This window comes from Larus michahellis, chromosome 8, assembly GCF_964199755.1.
Source record: "Larus michahellis chromosome 8, bLarMic1.1, whole genome shotgun sequence".
NCBI lineage: Eukaryota > Metazoa > Chordata > Aves > Charadriiformes > Laridae > Larus > Larus michahellis.
In genome coordinates this window covers 6,854,952-6,873,298 of record NC_133903.1, presented here as the reverse complement: position 1 = coordinate 6,873,298, position 18,347 = coordinate 6,854,952, and the positions used below count along the sequence as shown (strand labels likewise).

The following is an 18,347-nucleotide window of genomic DNA, read 5'->3' as shown; positions in this document are numbered from 1 at the left end:
TCAGCTGCCTGGAACCATAGAGATTTGGGAATCAAGATGATGAGGGTATATTTGGGGATATCTGTCATCCTCAAAGGAGTGGAATATAGACAATAATTAGCTGCAGTCTGGAGGGTAACATAAAGGAAGGAAGACACAGCACCATGCATCAATAAAGCTGCTACCGGCTGTTGGGGCTGTGCCCATCATCTCCCCAGAGCCCTGCCACGCTCTTTGTTTATTTTACAGGGGAGAGGCGTGGAAGGGTCCCAGATCAGTGGTCCCAGATCCTGGACCCACATCGGTACTTCCAGGAGGCCCAACGAGGAGCAGTCTGGACCAGGTTGGAACACTAAATGAAAATGCAGAAGACGTCTGCTCCCTGGGAATGAACAGACGAGGGCTGGAGGAATGGGTTTCTATCCACCAGCTCCTGAAGTAGAAGGGGAATTTCTCTCTGACCGCAACAGCAGAGCTGTAGAGCGAACAGACCATTAAAATGTCCGTTCAAAAAAACTTTTCACGTCCCATTTGTATTTACTGCTGCTTCATTCTGTTGAAAGTCAAAGGCCCATTTGTACCTGATGAAAGGCTTGGGATAGATCAATTGACTGGAAAAGGCTCTGAGGATTGAAACCTACAATTCCACGTGGACAAGTGCTAATCTATCAGTCTGCTGAGCCCAACCAAGGTGCCGCAGGTCTTTCCAGGCACTCGCAGCTGACTCATGTCATGGCTCTTGTGCTTGTTTGGCCCAAAAAAAAGATGTTCAGTGCAGGAACGGTAAAAGAGATTCTTATAACTGAGCTTCTGGGAAAAGAGCTGTGGTCTTTTCTAGCTACCTTTGGCATCTCTGCAGATTCATTGCCTCTGTTAATGGGCAAACTTTCCATGGTGACATGAAGGCGGGTTCCACCCCACTATAATCTTTGAAGTGCCTCCTAGTGCCTTGCAATGGGCTGACAAAGTGTCGTCTGCTGTATGGAATCAGCTCTGCTCAGGTTTCATAAGGCAGCAGGACTTACGTGATTATAACGTGCGTATGAGTGAATGGCAAGCCCTGTTTGTATCCTGATGTTGCTGAGATAGGAGAAAACCATCTGTGTTCTCCAAAACCCAGGATCCAACAGGAGGGGTTGAGAAAAAACTTGCCTCACTGTGCAGGAGGAGAGAAACAGTAGCGGAGCAAGGAAAACAGCACAGGGTCTGCCTTAGTGGCTCTCTACCTCCATCTAAATAAGAAACAAGCTTTTACTTGAACCCTGATTTTGTGAGGAGATGAGATTTCTGTGGTGATAGCCCATGTATGAGTGCATGTTTCCCTCACAGCCCCAACCCCCGATAATTACTGAATTCTGGTGCCCATTTCAACCAAATGGGACAGCAGGTAGAAATCCCAAAGGTAACACATTCCTAAAAGTGTTCCGATAAGAGATCTGCCTGTGTGTGAGAGAGAAACCCTCCATTTATGCTTTCTCTGAGTTCAACCGTGATCAGAAAACTACAAATCCAGGAAGAGATAGGACAAAAATTCCCAAGCCATGGAAAAGCCTTGGTAGCATTCATGATTATGAGACACCAGTGACTCTGCATAGGGGAAAATGCTTAAGAAGGGGACTCTGGGGTGGCTGATCAGGCAGGAATTACTCTGGGTGAGGTATTCATCATGTCTTTTTTCCCCACGTGGCTTTTCTGGTGTCTAAGAAGGGGTGAAAGCCTGTTGCAGCCCCAGTTCGGTTTAAAAGTCCATCGACCATGAGGCACGAATCCATTGGAAACCAGACTTCGCTACTTCCAGTGCTCACGGGACAACATGGTTTTTAAATGCTTGAAAGAAAATGGTTCATTTAGCTCTTTCCCCTCATAATTTCTTTCCTTCCCCAAGACCAAATAAAGTCGAAATGAGATGCCGTGAGAAAGACTGCGCTCAGGGTATTTCAGGCCCTGTAAAAATGGTCTGGTTTGTTGGCTTTTCTGGGGGACAACAGCCGGGCCAGGGCAGGAGAATCTCAAGGACCCACTGGCGCTAATTTGCCTTTGGCTACGAGCCAGCTTGCGTCCCGGGCAGGAGAGAGGAGAAGTAGAGATGCGCCCTACCTCGGCACAGCAGCAGCCAAGAGCTCTCGATTTAAGAAACAGATGAATATGAACCTCGTTGGAATGCCTTCAAAAATCTGCTAGCACTCTCCTCCCTGCCGAAAGCCGAATAAATCCCCTTCGTATTTCAGGCTCCTAGCGAGACCCTGAAATATTATCAGTGCTCTTTGACACTCTACCTGCCCCTCATCCCACCTGGCTTTCCACAAAACACATTTCCTCTGCTTTCGGGGGGGGGGAAAAAAAAAAAAAAAAAAAGTCAGGTTCATTCAAACCCTGACACTTCTCTAGCACTAGGGTGATCAAGTCTCCTCCATTTTATAGTTGGTATTTTAATAGGGTTTCCTTTTAGACCTTTAATGAGTTTTTATTCCCCTTTGTATATCAGACGCTTCAGTCCGACCGACAGTTTTACTCACCCCATGTGGAGTAATATGAACAGTCAGGACAACCTTTTATTCCTGTGGCAAGGTTTGCTCTGCCAACATTTTTCTTTTGCTCGCAGTCGGAGGGATGTGTTTTGACCCTTTCCTCACCGCCGTTTCACCCATCTTCCAGCTTTTAAGCACGGTTGTCCCCCCCCGGTGTAAAGGCAGGAAGAAGCCCAGCCCTGCTGTCCATGCTCTCAAATGCGTCCAGCTCTGTATCAAGGAAAAAGAAATAAAAAAAAAATCAAAACAAAAGCAAATGTGGGCTTTGGCTCATCTGAACAGCTGAGTTTTGTTACTTCAGCCTGAGCCCAGACTCACAGGACATTTTATTACAGTTTGCAGCAAGCGGGTCAGGCTGGGGGCTGTCCTCATGCCTCCGGGTAGCCCATGGGCCATGTCGGTTTGTGGCTGCGCTGGGGAGTCTCAGCCTTCACACAACACACACGCTGACGAGCGATCGGCTGGAGAACAGGCCAAGCTGTGACTCTGCCCCTTTTATTTCTAACACATCCCAAGCCCGGCACAGAAAGAGAACAAATCTCTTCCTCCAAGACATGAGGTGCCCCAGCTCATGGTCATGCTGCCAGGCCAGCGGGAAGAGATGCGTGCCTGAGCTGCGCAGGGGACGAGAAAGTCCCTACCAGTCCTAGACCGAGTCAGGAGGTGCCCAGATCCCATTTTCTTTAGCATGGATGGCAAGCAGCCACTGAGGCCACGCAGGAGGGTTGTTGCAGGACACCTGGCTGGAGTTATAAAGGATTACACACTCCGGGCTGGGTGCTGCGCAAATAAATAAATAGGTGTCAGTCCTGGCCCCCAGATCCTGCTGGACAAACGGTGACGTAGCTGGGAGGAGTGCATGAAGGAGAGGGAAAAAGGCAGAGCCGCTGCGAGAAATTGAGAACCCAAATGGGCAGATGGGTACGGGCTGAGCCCCAGCTCCGAGTGATGTTGGCGTTCTCCAGCCACAGGGATTCATGGCAACGTTTTTAAAAGGCAATTTTTGGGGTAGAGAAGATTGACGTGCAAATCTGTGAATGCTTTTTTTGATGTTTTGTTCTGCATTTGGGAGCGGGGGACTACCTAGGTGCCTTCTGCTGTCTGCGAGGCAGGCAGAGTGGTTTCAGGCATTTCTCGTGCTTAATTACACAGGTCCAATGGAGTCATATAATTTAAAAACATATGCCATTAAAGGTTACATATTAAGCATGGTCTCGTTTTTTTGATGTTGCAGAAGGCTTATACTCATCTGCTGAGAATTAGGAGGTTATTATTCTGCGGAAGCTAATCCAAATTGCCTGTTATCCATAGGCAGAAAATTAAAGGAATATTTAAGCCCATTCCACAGATTACAAACTTGGTGGCATAGCTTTGCAACCAGTAGTATTAGTATCTTGCATTTGATAGTTGCCAATAATTTAAGTCAACTGTTTAACATCTGGCATTACTATATAATGTCTGGCTTAAGCGGTAACCTTTTTTTCCCCCCTGCTTTTAGAAAAGCTTTTTCTGCTTTGAGAGAATTTTGATTACTAAAGCCCTTCCCAGGACAGATTTATCCTGTGATTTAACATTTTGTGATGGAGTCTCATTTTGAATCAGTTGAATAATTGGCAGTGACTTTGGTATTAAACTGATTCATGATGTACATCCAGGCCCTTAAATAATTTACCATTATTGTCTTTATAATCGAAGCCCCTTTTTGCCCATTAAAAAGTATTGGAAACAGTCTAGCGATCTGCTCTGATTACAAATAAAGCGTGGAGGATTGGTAACGATTAGAGATGGTCAGCCTTCCCCTCGGGGTCACCCTCAGCTGAAAGGCACTGCTTGGCTCTGCGCAGCACCAAGCGTGGGCTGATGGTCCTGGGGGTTCCCGGAGAGCGCGCACGTTCAATAACCAGCAGTAACTGGGGCTGCATGGCCCGTGTGCGAGGGATTTGAACGGTCTCTATCGAAGTGACGAACAGGAAAATACATCTACGACCCCGCCAAGCACTGCCAATACCTTTTCGCTGGCCGAGCGGTGCAGTGCTGGTGTTGGGCAGGAGCAAGGTGCATGGCCAAGGACAGCCGGCAGTGGAGTTGCGTGGGTGCTGCAGCCCTCGCCAAGCCCGGCAGGTAGCCAGGATGTCCTTCCCATGATGGTGTCCAACAGCCCTTGCCTCAACGCAGGATCTCCACTCAGTCTTGGAAGAAACTTCAGGCCAGAAAATAATTTTGTTCTCTTCTTTTTGGAAAGCTCTTAATAACGTGATCAATAAACCTGGGCAAGAAACACAGAGATTGTATTAGAGGAGACTTACGGCTCTCGTCACCACTGAGGGACTAACGTAGGGTGAAGAAGGTGCTTTGGGTGAAAAGTAAATGTAAATGGGCCAAATCCCATCTCTTTTGAAATCAATGCCACAGCTGCCGTTGCCGGAGCCTGGCTGTCACCCGATGAGCTGATCCCGGTGGGAGCCCACTGGATGAACGGCCACCGCGAGCCCCGAGGAGTCCCACCGCCGCCACCCGGGAGAGGAAGGCTCGGCGCTGCGGAGCCTCGGCACGCCAAATTAAAAGCTGTCCGTTTCACACTCCACTCTTCCCCGGCCTTTGGCAGGGGCTATGATATAACAGGTTTTGCATAGCTGCTAGACATCTTCCTAATAGTATCCCCTGTGAATTCTAAATTTCAGTCACAGCCTCTAAATTTTCATTAAGAGCAGTCACACAGAGAGAATGATGGATTAGATTTTATTGTTGGAAAATCTCCAGATAAAATTAAAGTGCTTCTTTCTTTTCTGAAACCTTTACCTTTCCCCTGTGGTGCCCTATAAATAAGGTATCAAATAATGTTTATCCTTTTGAATTCTGCAATCTTACATGTTTCATGCTTGCTCCTGACCACTTTCCTGCCTCTTCAGAGATGTCACTCTTCAGCTAAAGCGCAGGCACAGACACGCTACCTCACAGGCCTTGCTTTACTATAAAGCAGCCTGACTTTGTGTCCCACCAGCGTTTAGGAGACTTCACTTAGGCCCAGGTAAATATCTGTAAATACAGTGTTGTCTCCTTCCCTTTCCTGGAAGTCTTTCCTTCCTCCTTCCTATCCGATTCCCTCTATCCTTTTATTTTTTCCCTAGCTCTCCCTCCTCTCTGCGTCTATCTAATCTGTCCAGCTTGCAGACAGATGAGATGGCATTCGGTAAACGCCATGATCACGGGGCTGAGACACTTTCTGCTGGGAACCAGCCGCTGCCTCCAATAGCCAAACCGTGATAAGTGGTATCCGCTCCCACTGCCCCCGGCCAGCAGATTTTTATAGCAGATGTTGTTTCTTCCTACAGTGAAAAGGAGAGAAAAAAAAAAAAAGTATTCTTTTAGGACAGAGGTCTTAAACAGTTTTAGATGCTTTTAGTCTTCACTTTAACTAAAGAAAGCAAGAGCCCTGCAGGCAGTTGGTAGGAAGTGTTCAAGAGCTGGTAATGCTGGCATGATTCATACTGGTGTCAGCTCGTTTAAATCAAATTCCATGGGGATTTATCCAGCAAAGGCTCCGAACAAGTTTTAGACAGCATCCTCCACCCCCAGCCCTCTCACTTCACAGCATCTTAAATTAATACAGTGCAGAAAGGCCAGGACTGTACCAAGACAAAGCGTTGGCTGAGAGAGGAGCTTTCTGGGCTCCCAGCCGGAGGGAAGGGTCCCTGCTTCCCACCACGAGTGCAGGGAATCAATAACCATACCCAGGGGAGAGAGAAAAGCAGTTTTCCTGCTGAAGTAACACAAGTCGTCGCTGTCAACGGGGGTCACTGTGTCTTCAGTTGGAGCCGGTGTCCCACATGGGGACTCAGCCCTGGGGGTTACGTGACTTACCGTAGTTCACCTCAAAGGATGTCCCTTGTCCTTGGCAGGGCTGCAGCCACCAGCAGGGTTTTCCCCATCCCAAAAGGCTATGGCTGGCCCCACCAGCACTGCATAAGCGGGTCACTCCGGGGCTCTTGCAAACCAGCGGTATATTGCGTTTCCAGGCTGGCCAGAGCCCTGGAGCAGTGTCAGGGCTCCCTTGCCAGCCTCCCAGGGCCTCTCCTGCTGCCATTCCCCCATGGCAAAGGCTATTTTGATGGGCTGATGGGTCATTCCTACCATTTCAGTACATTTTCCTCCTGATTTACCCTACATGGATAGAAAGATAAGGAACAAGCTCAGCTGTCTGGTAGCGTGGATTGTCTCAAAGGTCCTCCACCCCCATGGATCAGCCAGGGCTCAGCTCCCTCGATGTCCTTCCTCTCTGCACAGAGAAGGTGGAAGGATTTCCAAGAGGAAGAACTTGCCCTTCTTCTCCTTATAGTACCTCTCACCAGGAGCATGCAAGGGAGCTATCGGCATAGATGATCTGTGGATATCAAGCTCATTGAAATCACACGAGTTTGACTAATTTGCACCAGCTGGGCATCAGGTCCTTGGTTTTCATTCCAGTTTGGATTAGACACCACTGACCTAACAGAGTAAGGACCCCAGGCTGAGCCCGCCGGCACCCGTAGTCTATAACTATTTTCCCTTTTAAAAAAATTCTCAGAACTCTTCTCGCACCGGTGGAAAAATCATACATGGGCCGGGAAAGAAACAGAAAAGGATCCGAGTCTCATCCTCTCTGCTGTATTTTAATGTCATCCCAAAGGAAGCGGCGCTGCCTTGGCCAGTTGCAGCAAAGGAAAGAAAACTCGCCGAGTTTATTGGCTACTTTTATTGGTTTGTCTGTGCCACGTTTCGCAGGCAGCTGGGCCAAGAAAACGCCGCGGCTTTCCAGAGACGAGGCCTCAGAGAGGCAGAGGTAAGCCCAAGAGAAGAGTGAAAAGCTGGAAAGAGGAACCTTGTAAATTTGGTACCAGCGAGGATGGAGGGGTGCCAAAGCTGACCGAAATCTGCCATGAAACAAATCAGATCGCAGCCTTCCCTTCCCTGCGCAGAAGTCACGACGCCCACAGCTGGGAGAGCGGCCAGTGTTATTTTTGGGCAAGATTTATGCAAGTTCCAAGCAGAGTCTCAGCGAAAAGGAAGCGAGGGGGAGAGATGGAGGTTTCTTTTTAACAGAGATGTTGGAAAGGCATAGGAGTCATGAGCAAAGAGCTAGAGCACCTAGTCTGGGGTTGATTACCTCTGGGCTGGACAGACCAGGGACAGACCACCGCAGACCAAACATGGCTGTCCCCCAGTAGCTCCTGAGCTGCGATGACAAATCTGAGGAACAGCTAATCCAGGCTCTCCACTGGATGTGTCCCAGGGTCCTGCCCCGGGTGCCATCGCATGCGCTGGGTGCAGGATCGCATGGCCATAGTCTTCTGCAAATACAGTTTATCTGAGCAGAGGGAGAGGCAGGATTGCTTTGATGGCTTCCTAAAAGGCAAAGCTCCATGGCCCCGTTGTGGGATGACGAAGAGCAAGGGGCACAGGGAAGCCCAGGACCTTTAACTCCATTTTCATTTGGGAAGGAGGCGTTGACGTTTTAAATGCCATGAATGATAGATAATTGGCAGTGCCTTGGATTCATGAAGTCATTGAAAAGCAAAAAAAAACCCCCTTTTTCGATGCCTGTATTGGGTTATAAGTAACTGAAGCGAGGACCGCGCGATGGCAGGGCATGCTCGGCGCCGGGAAGTGTGCCCACGGGCCAGCGCGCTCAGCAGGGTGTTTCGCAAGGGTCAGCTGGACACCGTCCTACCCTCGCGCTGCTGGTGAAGTCATCGTGGCTTTGCGCCCCGATCCTCGTCCCGCTCCCGAGAGGACGGGGTAGACCAGCTGTAGCTCAGCACGTCAGGCAAAAAATCATCGTCGTCTTGCCTGCTGCCTCTCTGGGGCCCCAGTATCACAGGAACACGGAGGAAAGGTTTGCTCTACCCGGGCTGAGCTCTTCACCTCCTGCCTTGTGCCAAGTACACACAGAGTCGAGCAGGGGAGCCGAGTCAAGAGCAGTTCCTCGCTGGAGGATTTTGCTCATGGATGAATGTGTGCAAGCGGGTCCTTCTGGCTGCCCATCACCCCTGCATTGGAAAACCAGAGGTACCAGAGCTCCAGCACGCACTGCGAAGGTGGGATGTCACATGATAAGAAGGAAGCATTTTCTTTTTACTACCTGGTTGTTCCTGATGTTTTGCATTGTTAGGTACATCACCTCTTAAAAAGAGGGGTGGAGCAGCTGCTGCTCCGTGGAAATCATTCCTGGGGGCTGTGTGGGTATGCACACCTCTGCATCCGTGTGGCTCTGCACATCAAAACCGCCTCATGCAGAGGCTCAGTTACACTGAAACCATCCCATGCTTAAGGAAAGAGACCCAAAGCTGACAATTTCAGATGCTTTGTCCACCGATCCTATCACCTGGACCATCAGGATGGCGGCCTAGTGTGGTGTAGGTTCACCAACATCAATAAGCTGTGGCTGCTGTTGACCCTGTCATTGCAGTGCTGGACGCAAAGGCCCTGTGTACCCCATGCGCTCCATCCATCAGCAGCTTGGGTCTTCTGCCCACCTGCACAACACCATGGATAGAAGACGCCAAGGAAACACCATTCCTACAGGGGAGGTGCCAGGAGACGCAGGAATCTGCTGGTGGTCCCTTCTGGGAGCAGGATATGCAGGGTCACAGCAAAAGTCCCAAGAAATTAAAACCCTGGAGATCATGGAGGAATCTGTATGTTGTTTTGCCAATATACCCTAATTTTCTCTTTCTCTGGCTAATTCTAATCTCAGGCACACTCCGATAAGCCTCAAGACATTACACTGAAAGAAACAGCTAGCCCAAAGGACACGTGTGGCCTTATCTTCTCCATGCATTCATTCGAATAAATCTGTTCCAAAGCTACTTTACATAAACACGTTTAAGGAGAAACCCTGGCTCAGCTCTGGGGAGTTTGTGTTATCAGTGAAGTCTATAGGAGGCTTTTAACTCAGAAGGGCACCGGTGTTGCCCTTAAGAAAAGGCACTGAAAACTGAAACCCCAGGATGCTATTGCACTCGCACTCCACCAAACCATCCCTCCTCCTGTGCTCAGCTTTCCTATTCATAAAACTCGAGTAATTAATACTGAGTAACTGCTGAGGGATTTTACAAGTCTCGGTGAAAGATCTGTTATTTACTGAGATGGGGAAGTTTAACTTGGAGAACATCACGTGAAAGCCGTTGCGAGTGCAAAGCTTTAAGAACATTTTTATCAAATTGAAACTAAATGGCTTGTGGCAATGAGAAAGTTATCTCCAGGAAAAAACACCAAATTGAAGTTATTCCTAGGTATTAGCCGGGGCAGATATATTGTTGTTTTACTACGGAGATATGTAGGAACAAAGACCAAAACTCAACCACGTATCCATGTATCAGTAAGAACAAATACCTTTACTAGGGAACTCATTATGGAATTTTGGAAAGAATACTATTTTGAGGAAAACCATCCCAAAAATGTACTTCTATTTTTTTTTTTCTTCATCCAAAATAAGGTTCTGATTTTTACCAACAACAATAATGTTAAAGAAGATCTGGATTAACTCGAAAGCTATTTCACTTTCACTCCATTTCTTTTGCCCCTCCACAGGGAAATCCTCAGTGCACAGTTTCCAAATGTTAATGAACAACAGTCCTGTCTCTGTACCTTTTAGGGCCTGATTCACCATGATCATCCATAAATATTACTTTAAAAACTTTCCTGAGGAACTCCCGGGGGCTGTGAGAGCAGACGATGTCAGGAAATGTCAGATATTTCTCCTTCTCCTCCTTGAGACGCTGGTAGCGTGGTTGGAAAAGAACAGATGCGTTAAATGCTCGGAGATTTACAGCACCCCCCCCACACGGGAACCATAAAACAACAATTTGTTCAATTTCAAAAGCAGACCTCTGCCCGTTGCAGGACCTTTCATCACTGTTTATAAAGCTGGGCTTAAAAAGCCCGGGATCTTTTATGATAAAATGGACACAAAGTTCATTTTTCAACCGTTGCAATGCTTAAAAAATGGAGATGTGAGCAGCCGGAGGGGGGAAGGAGGCAGCCCCTCACCAGCTGGATCCTGCCCTGGGCTTGCTCCTCTCTTGGGCATGGAGGTGTCCCATAGTCACAGAATCACAGAAACTTCAGAGTTGGGAGGGACCTCTAGAGATCATCTAGTCCAACTCCCCTGCTAAAGCAGGATTGCCCAGAGCACATCCCTCAGGGCTGCATCCAGGCGAGTCTTGAAAGTCTCCAGAGAAGGGGACTCCACAACCTCCCTGGGCAGCCTGTTCCAGTGCTCTGTCACCCTCACTGTAGAGAAGTTTTTCCGTGTACTTGAACGGAACCTCCTATGTTCTAACTTGTGCCCGTTACCCCTCATCCTGTCACTGGGAACCAATGAAAAGAGTCTGGCACTATCCTCCTTCAACCCACCCTTTAGATACTTGTATGCCATAATAAGGTGTCCCCTCAGCCTTCTCTTCTCCAGGCTGAAGAGTCCCAGCTCTCTCAGCCTTTCCTCATAAGGGAGGTGCTCCAGTCCCTCAATCATCTTAGTTGCCCTACGCTGGACCCGCTCCAGTAGTTCCCTGTCCCTCTTGAACTGGGGAGCCCAAAACTGGATGCAGTATTCCAGTTGTGGCCTCACCAGTGCAGAGCAGAGGGGGGGAATGACCTCCTTCGACCTACTGGCCACACTCTTCCCTATGCAGCCCAGGATTCCATTGGCCTTTTTGGCAACAAGGGCACATTGTTGGCTCATGGATAATTTACTGTCTACCAGGACCCCTAGATCCTTCTCCTCAGAACTACTTCCCAGCAGGTCCACCCCTAACCTATACTGGTGCTTAGCATTCTTCCTCCCCAGGTGGAGGACCTTGCACTTGCTTTTGTTGAACTTCATTAGGTTCTTCCCTGCCCAGCTCTCCAGCCTGTCCAGGTCATGCTGGATGGCAGCACAGCCCTCCGGAGTGTCAGCCACCCCTCCCAGTTTGGTATCATCAGCGAACTTGCTGAGGATACACTCTGTCCCATCATCCAAGTCATTAATGACTATACTGAACAAAATTGGACCGAGAATAGTGGGCAGGTTTAACGTAATGGGGCCAGGAGGGGTTGGAAACCCTGGTTTAGCAGATTGAATGGCATACAAGGTCTGCTCCCAGATTCTCTGCGTGAACCTCAGGTGACCACTGATGGACCTCGTACCAGTTCCTGACCTCCAGCAGGCACTGGAAGGATAAAAATCCATTCACAACTGAGAAATGGTTCGGTGTCACAGCATGACAGTGTCAGTCCAGTCTACCAAAACCTGGTCTTGACAAAGGTGTTTGCACAAACACCTGAAGACCAAAATCACCATCTTGCCTCTTGCTCTCGACCTAGTTTCCCCATCGCCTCCGCATCTAAGATCAGCCTTTGGGTAGCCAGGATACAACACCTCTTTCAAGAGCCTGACACATCACCAGAGCAAAACGAGATTTTGGCATTTGACTCAGATGGTTTCTTCTCCTCCATGGACCCCGCAAGTGTTTAGTTTCGGCCTCAAACTCAAGGTGGCCCCAAACCAAAGCACTGGATCAAACCGCCTCCCTACCACAGACCTGTGATCTCTGCAAGGTTGATTTAGCCCCGAATGCTGGGCTGGGTCCTCCTCTGGGATCCCAGCCCTGGAAACCAAGTGAGGAATGAAGCAAAGTTACCCATGTAATGGGTGAATAAGAGCAGAGTTCTGCATTTATTGCTTAAGTAGTTCGAAGTGATTGTAATGCAGCCAGATTTATTTCTTATATACAGTGGTGGACTTATTAAACTTCCAAAGGAGCTCTTTAAGCTGTCATTTGGGGTTTAATTGCTGAATATAACTACCTGCTTCTAAAAGGCTGCCGTGGAACAGCTCTCCTTCCGTGCACCGTCTTCTTTTGCTCAGAAGGAGAAGATCCCCCCCGCCAAAGCACAAAGGGTTAAAGCTTTGGCCTGCCTCGTCCAGTCCACCCCCTCCTCCCCCAGTTTGCAAGTAGTAGAAAGGAAAGGATTAGAGGGGAGAGATTTATGGACTAGCCCATCACAGAGCCTCAGTTCGCACTTTGATGATGGGGGAACAGCCCCGCTCTAACAAAGGGGCTGTAAAGCATGCCCACCAGTAAACTATCTATTGGGGGGAGCCAAATCCCTCCTTGGATTATTAAGGGCTCTGCGAGTCCTTGGAAAGAAAGGCTGCACCTCTTTTATTGCCGCATTATTAATAAAGAGCTGGTGAAATACTTACTGCTGCTCCGTAAATCTTCCAAGGGCAGCACTAGGTTGCACAGACGTTTGGGCTGGAAGGAAACGGAGGGGCCATGGGGCTTGACCTGCATCCCCCATCCTGACCATGGTGAGTGTCTCTGAAGCAGGGACATGGCAGGAACCCATTTCTGCTCCCAGCGCGCCGCAGCACGCACGTGCCTACGGGGAGAGGAGGTCCGTGTCCTGAAGTCCCCTGAGATGTCCTCTGGCTGCTCCATCCCCAAGGTGCTGCAGCAGAAGCTGTGCAGGGAGAGGTCTCCAGCCTCGAGTCACAGCTGGGCTGCGTGGGACGGCCCCACATCGCTGTTCCCACCAGCCCAGGGGTCTTTGAAACTGTCCCAAGGACTGGGGACCAACAGGGGCTGCAGGGACGGATCCTGGAGATACAAAACCACCTTGCCAAAGTCCCAAAGGAAACCAGTACTGTAATTCATAGCTATAACTTTCATCTAACTCCATGCAACTCTTCTTTTAACACCTTCAGATGTAGTAACTCCTTAGGCTCACTGTAGCTCACCCAACAAGGAAGGACCGAATGACCTTTTAAAACATTTTTTCGCTCTTCCATATTTATTTTTTTTTAGCAGGGGAGGGAGGAATTAATGGAAAAACAGTAGTACTACATTTAAAGGGAGAGATGGCAAAAAAAAAGTTTCCTGGCACTACCCAGCCAACAAGCAGCTGCTGTTGAATACGAACTCAAGCTATCATCCATCAGATCTGGATTTACAGGGGAGGCTGAGAGGAGGGAATCGCTCGCACTTTTGCATGGTTACTTTGCTCACAACATGAGACTGTTCCAGGCCAAACACCCAGGACGTGTGTCCCATGCAATGAAACGCATTTGCTCTCCCACGCATATGTCCTGTTCTGAAACAGCCATGAAAACCCGGCTCGCTTGAAGACAACCCCAGTAGCGGAGGGAGGACGTCCCCCATCCCCTCGCTCTGCCCAGGGCTCGGCTTCCCCCACGTTAGCACCTGTTTGGAACAAGCATCCCCCCAAAATGCCCAGAGTGCTGAGACCCGGAGGAGTTGGCTGCGCTTTAGAAAAAGCAAAAATAAACAAACTCTCCTGACTACCAACAAAATCCAACCCATGACCACAACAAAAAAATAAAGTTTCCTTCCTAATTTCAGCTTCTGGTCATAAAATTTTACTTTCATGTAACAGCATGAAATCTGCACATCCGGAGCAGGGGTTTTTAATAAAAGGCAGAGTTGATGTAATATCCAAGCCAAGGTGTTTTCATAAGCCAGAAGAAGAGAGACAGAAACACAGAAGGAAAATAATTTTCTTGAATTCCTTCCAGAAAGGAATTTTATTTAGATTTCCTTTAACCATGCTGAAATTCTCCTTCCCCTTCTTGCATGAGTTTTCCCCCTTAAAAGCTGTCCCTCTTAACCTGTGCGTTAATGCCAGCAAATCCAAGCCACTCATTTCTTTTTGCATTTCATCTCTAATGCACTTAAAAAGTTTGCACGCCAAGGAACACAGCAATTTTCAGTGTGCATTGGGCTCCACCTTGCCCCAAAGCCCAAACCACTGTGGGCTCTGGCCTCAGAGGAAGGTGCAAAGTGTCTTGCACCCAGGATAACGCTCCTCTTCCAACACCCACGAGGATGGAGGGCAAGCTCTTCCCCATCTCCCGAACTATGAGGTTTGAGAAGAGAATGTCTGCTAAAGGGCCAGAAACAGCTCTCAGCTCAGTGAAAAATGACTTCCAAATGCCCCCTGCTCTGGGGATTTTATAAGGGAAGATGGATCTTTCTATCTGTTTTCCTTTCTTCTTCATTTTTCAACTCTTGACCTACACTGTGAACACAAACCTCCCGGGTGTGAGCCTTCGGCAGAGGAAATGCTTCCTCCAGTTCATTTGTCTTCGGTGGTCTGCGCAGCTGAAGAGACGCATGTGGCTGAAGAGATGCTGTTCCCAACCCTGCCCGTCCTGCCTCCTCTGCCCGCGGTGCCGGAGGGGTGGATGTGCAGCTCCGTTAGCAGGGACGGTACTGGCCATCCCTCACCTGGCCCTCTGCAACTAGGAAAACAAGAGTCAGAGCAGCCTTGGCCCCACTTTTGGGCAGACATGCAGCCCAAAACAAAGCAAGGCTGATCTATTTCCAAAAATAAGAGGTTTTGGTATTTACCTGGGCATGAAGGACCAGATCTTAGAGCTGGGAAGGGCATCTTGGGGCGCTGCTTCCCAACTGCCATCCCCAGGCAGCAGCGTGGGGTCCCAGGAGAGCTGGTCTGGCTAACTCATGCAGCCACCTCGGTTGGAAGCATCCTTCTCTCAGGTCAGAGCACGACACGAGTCACAGATTTCAGATACAGATTTCAAATGCCTTAAAATCCCCGATTCCCAACTCAGGGTTCAAGGGCAACATATTGCCACAATATGTTCTTGCTTCCAGCATCACTCATGGTCTTTGGAAACCACCACCACGGCAAGAGACCCGAAAGGGAAAGGATGGTGTGGCTTGCAGCACCCAGTCTGGGAGGTAATCCAGGCTGGATGATTGGGAACCAGTGCCCAGAGGGTTCTGCATAAGCAAATTTCTGCTTAGCACATTATTTATATTTAGGGTGGAAATAACTAAAACCTGATGATCCTGTATAATTCAGACCCATGGGAAGTTCTTTGTTGCACCTTAGACAACCCCAAACACACATTTCCCCCGACGTTGTCCACCTCCAGGCACAGAGCAAGGCTGGAGCAGGAGGGAAAGAGAAGAAGGAGTGAAAAGGGGGTGCCCAGGTCCCACCCCCAGCCTTTCCCCTCTTTTGGTTTGAACATGGGGCCCGTATTTTCTTACTGTTTTTCAGAGTGTCTCAAGCATGACCACAGATGGGGACCTCTCCCCAGTGTCCGGCAGAGCCAATTGGCGCAGGCAGCCCAGGTGTTTGCACGGCAAACGGGAAGCGATTGATCTCCAGGAAAGCGATTTATCAGCAGCTGGTGACTTGCGGAGCCGAAACCCCGGCTGCACTTGTTCCTGGGCCACGCCGCAGAGCTAATGGCATAAGCAGGGGGAAGCACAGATGTGAGCAGCACAGCCACCGACAGCAAGATGGATGATACCTCGGGACAGGGCTGACGCACCTTTCCCTGTCTGGTACGCATACAGCATGACTTTCAAGCTGGACACGAAGAGGAAGAGGTTGGGGGCAGCAGTTCCCATCCTCACCCCAAATTACCTTCACGGGAAGATGGAGGTGAGGCTGGACCACATCCTCCAAGCCTGGCACGTGGGCCAGCAGCTCTTGTCCCTCCTGAACTGGAAGATAAGCAGAAATGTCCTTGCAAGGTTTTCTCCTTTATGACAGCTGCTGAGAGGTTGTAAGAGATGGGGCTTGACTTTCCAGAGCCAGGAAAAGGAGGCTTCAGGTGCAAATTTAGGGAGGGTGAAAGGCAGAATCCGTAGATGCCATTATATTTCAGTGCCACGGCTTTTATCTTGGGCTTTGCTGTCCATTTAAGATGTAGGAGATTTTAGTCCCAAGTTTACAAGTTGGGCCTGTCTCCTTAGGAAAATAAAATTCAAGAAAAGAATTTTTATAGGACAATTTGATGCTCTCCATGAAGGCTTGAGAAAGCCAAACTGCACGGCCCGTGGGGCTGCAGCTCTGGTGTGGAAATGGATATGTCAGCGTCCCGCCTGCCCTCTCCCTCTTTCAGCAAGAAGTTTCCCTTTGGTTTACAGCAGCCCATGCTCCAGGGGAAAAAACAACAACTGCCGCTGTTATGCTTTATGAAGGCAGCAAGAGGGCTGAATAAAAGAGGCTGCATCCAAGGCACAATATGAGATGAAAAAGACATCCAAGCTCCATGGCGCTAGATAAAACAAAGCACACACAAAAAGAATCAAATGCTGAAATATGTATTTCTTGTGGGTATGAATAGAACTGTCTATGTTTGCCTTGGAGACAGGGGGAAGGAGGCCAAACGGTTTAATCTCAGCAGGTATTGCTTTTCAGTACAGAGACATCGAGCAATCTAAAGACCTCCTGCCAGGCCATTTCAGCAGTCGCACGGCCCTGCTCTCTCCGAGCTGCTCGGCGCTGGCCCGTGGAAAGGTCACCTCCACTCTGCACCCTATGGGCAGGTAGATGCTCACACACCTCTTGCCCTAGCACAGATGTTAGCAATAAGAAAAGCCCAACAAGTTCAAGGTAGCAAATCAGCCATCTCCTTGAGCTTTATCCGGTCTCTGCCCCGCTCTCCCCGGGCTGGCTCCCATCACTGGGCCATGCCAGACCATCCGGTGTCCCCTCAGTTCTCTGGACTCGGGGACGTTGGGGTTGTTCAGCCTGGAGAAGAGAAGGCTCCGGGGAGATCTTATAGCAGCCTTCCAGTCCCTAAAGGGGGCCTACAAGAGAGATGGGGAGGGACTCGTTATCAGGGAGTGTAATGATAGGACACGGGGTAACGGCCTCAAACTGAAAGAGGGGAGATTTAGATTGGATATCAGGAAGAAATTCTTTACTGTGAGGGTGGTGAGACACTGGAACAGGTTGCCCAGAGAAGCTGTGGCTGCCCCATCCCTGGAGGTGTTCAAGGCCAGGCTGGATGGGGCTTGGAGCAACCTGGTCTGGTGGGAGGTGTCCCTGCCCAGGGCAGGGGGGTTGGACTAGATGATTTTTAAGGTCCCTTCCAACCTGAACCATTCTGTGATTCTGTGATTCTGTGACTTTGGACTGGAGGGCAGGCAAGTGGGATTTGCTCTGGTGGACTGTAAAACACCGGTGCTGGAGAGTGAGTAGTCGTTATCACTGGAGCACGCTGATATCTCTAGGAGTCCCATAAGGACACGCAGGAACCAAGATACACGGATTTATGTCTTCATAAAGCCACAAAACAAACACAAAAAGAAGAGCTGGGTTTTCACTCATGGTAAAAGTTGATGTGGGCATGACAAAAAATGATGAAATGCTCAATTTTTCAAAATTATTTCTAGGCTTGGAAATCCAGTGATGTTACTGCCATCCTGTTTTCTTCCTCTGAAGGACCTCACCCACTGCCACCCTGGGGCTGTGTGACCACCTTTCCCTCCACGGCTCTGATCTTCCCCAGTATCTCCACGCACACAAACGTGTGCCAGCACGCCCGGCACCAGCAGGTGCTCGAGAAGTTTCCAGGCAGGTGCACGACACACTGGTGCAGCCATGAAGTCATACGGTGCTGTCATCTGCTTAAAAGGCAGGAGGGACCTGTCTGGCGTGGCGTGATGAGCGGGTCCGCAGGAGCAGGGCCAGGTCCCGGAGGCGATGAGTGAGCGCAGCCGATCATTCAAAGAAGCGAAGGCAGAAGGTCTCCAGGTGTGCGGGTGGGGGAGCAGGTGCCCTGCAAGTGTTTTCCACATATTTGCCTGGAAACTGTGATGAGTTCATCTGAGAAGAGCCCTGCAGATGCCGAGCGCACCCAGCCACTCACGGGCAGGTCGGGCACGTCAGTAACTCTGATATGCTGCGCCCTCGCAGAAGGTGCACGGTTGGATCCGTTCACCATCGTTTGCATCCTCTCCTCACCTCGGACCGTGTTACCATCTCCTCTGTCTCTGAGCAGCCCATCCATCTGCAGAAATTCAGTGC

The 18,347-nt window shown here is 49.5% G+C and overlaps 2 protein-coding genes across 11 annotated transcripts in view; both read right to left on the bottom strand.

Moving 5' to 3' along the window:
- The window catches only part of LOC141747946 (uncharacterized), a 24,810-nt gene extending 17,923 nt beyond the window's left edge, over positions 1-6,887 (bottom strand). For 3 of the 4 annotated variants that reach the window (XM_074599064.1, XM_074599066.1, XM_074599067.1), the window contains exons 1-2: positions 4,516-6,887; positions 2,496-2,717 (exon numbers count right to left, since the gene is read on the bottom strand). The gene's annotated coding sequence lies outside the window, so the exon portion shown is untranslated. Of the gene's footprint in view, positions 1-2,495; positions 2,874-4,515 lie in introns of those variants that run through there. The other variant, XM_074599065.1, reaches the window with a different exon arrangement.
- The window catches only part of LOC141747949 (uncharacterized), a 44,536-nt gene continuing 33,070 nt past the window's right edge, over positions 6,882-18,347 (bottom strand). For 5 of the 7 annotated variants that reach the window (XM_074599081.1, XM_074599084.1, XM_074599086.1 and 2 more), the window contains 2 exons: positions 14,903-18,347; positions 6,882-14,793 (listed from right to left, as the gene is read on the bottom strand). In XM_074599081.1, the coding sequence (XP_074455182.1) occupies positions 10,657-11,718 (1,062 nt within the window). In that variant the 5' untranslated portion in view covers positions 11,719-14,793; positions 14,903-18,347 and the 3' untranslated portion in view covers positions 6,882-10,656. The other 2 variants (XM_074599083.1, XM_074599087.1) reach the window with 2 other exon arrangements.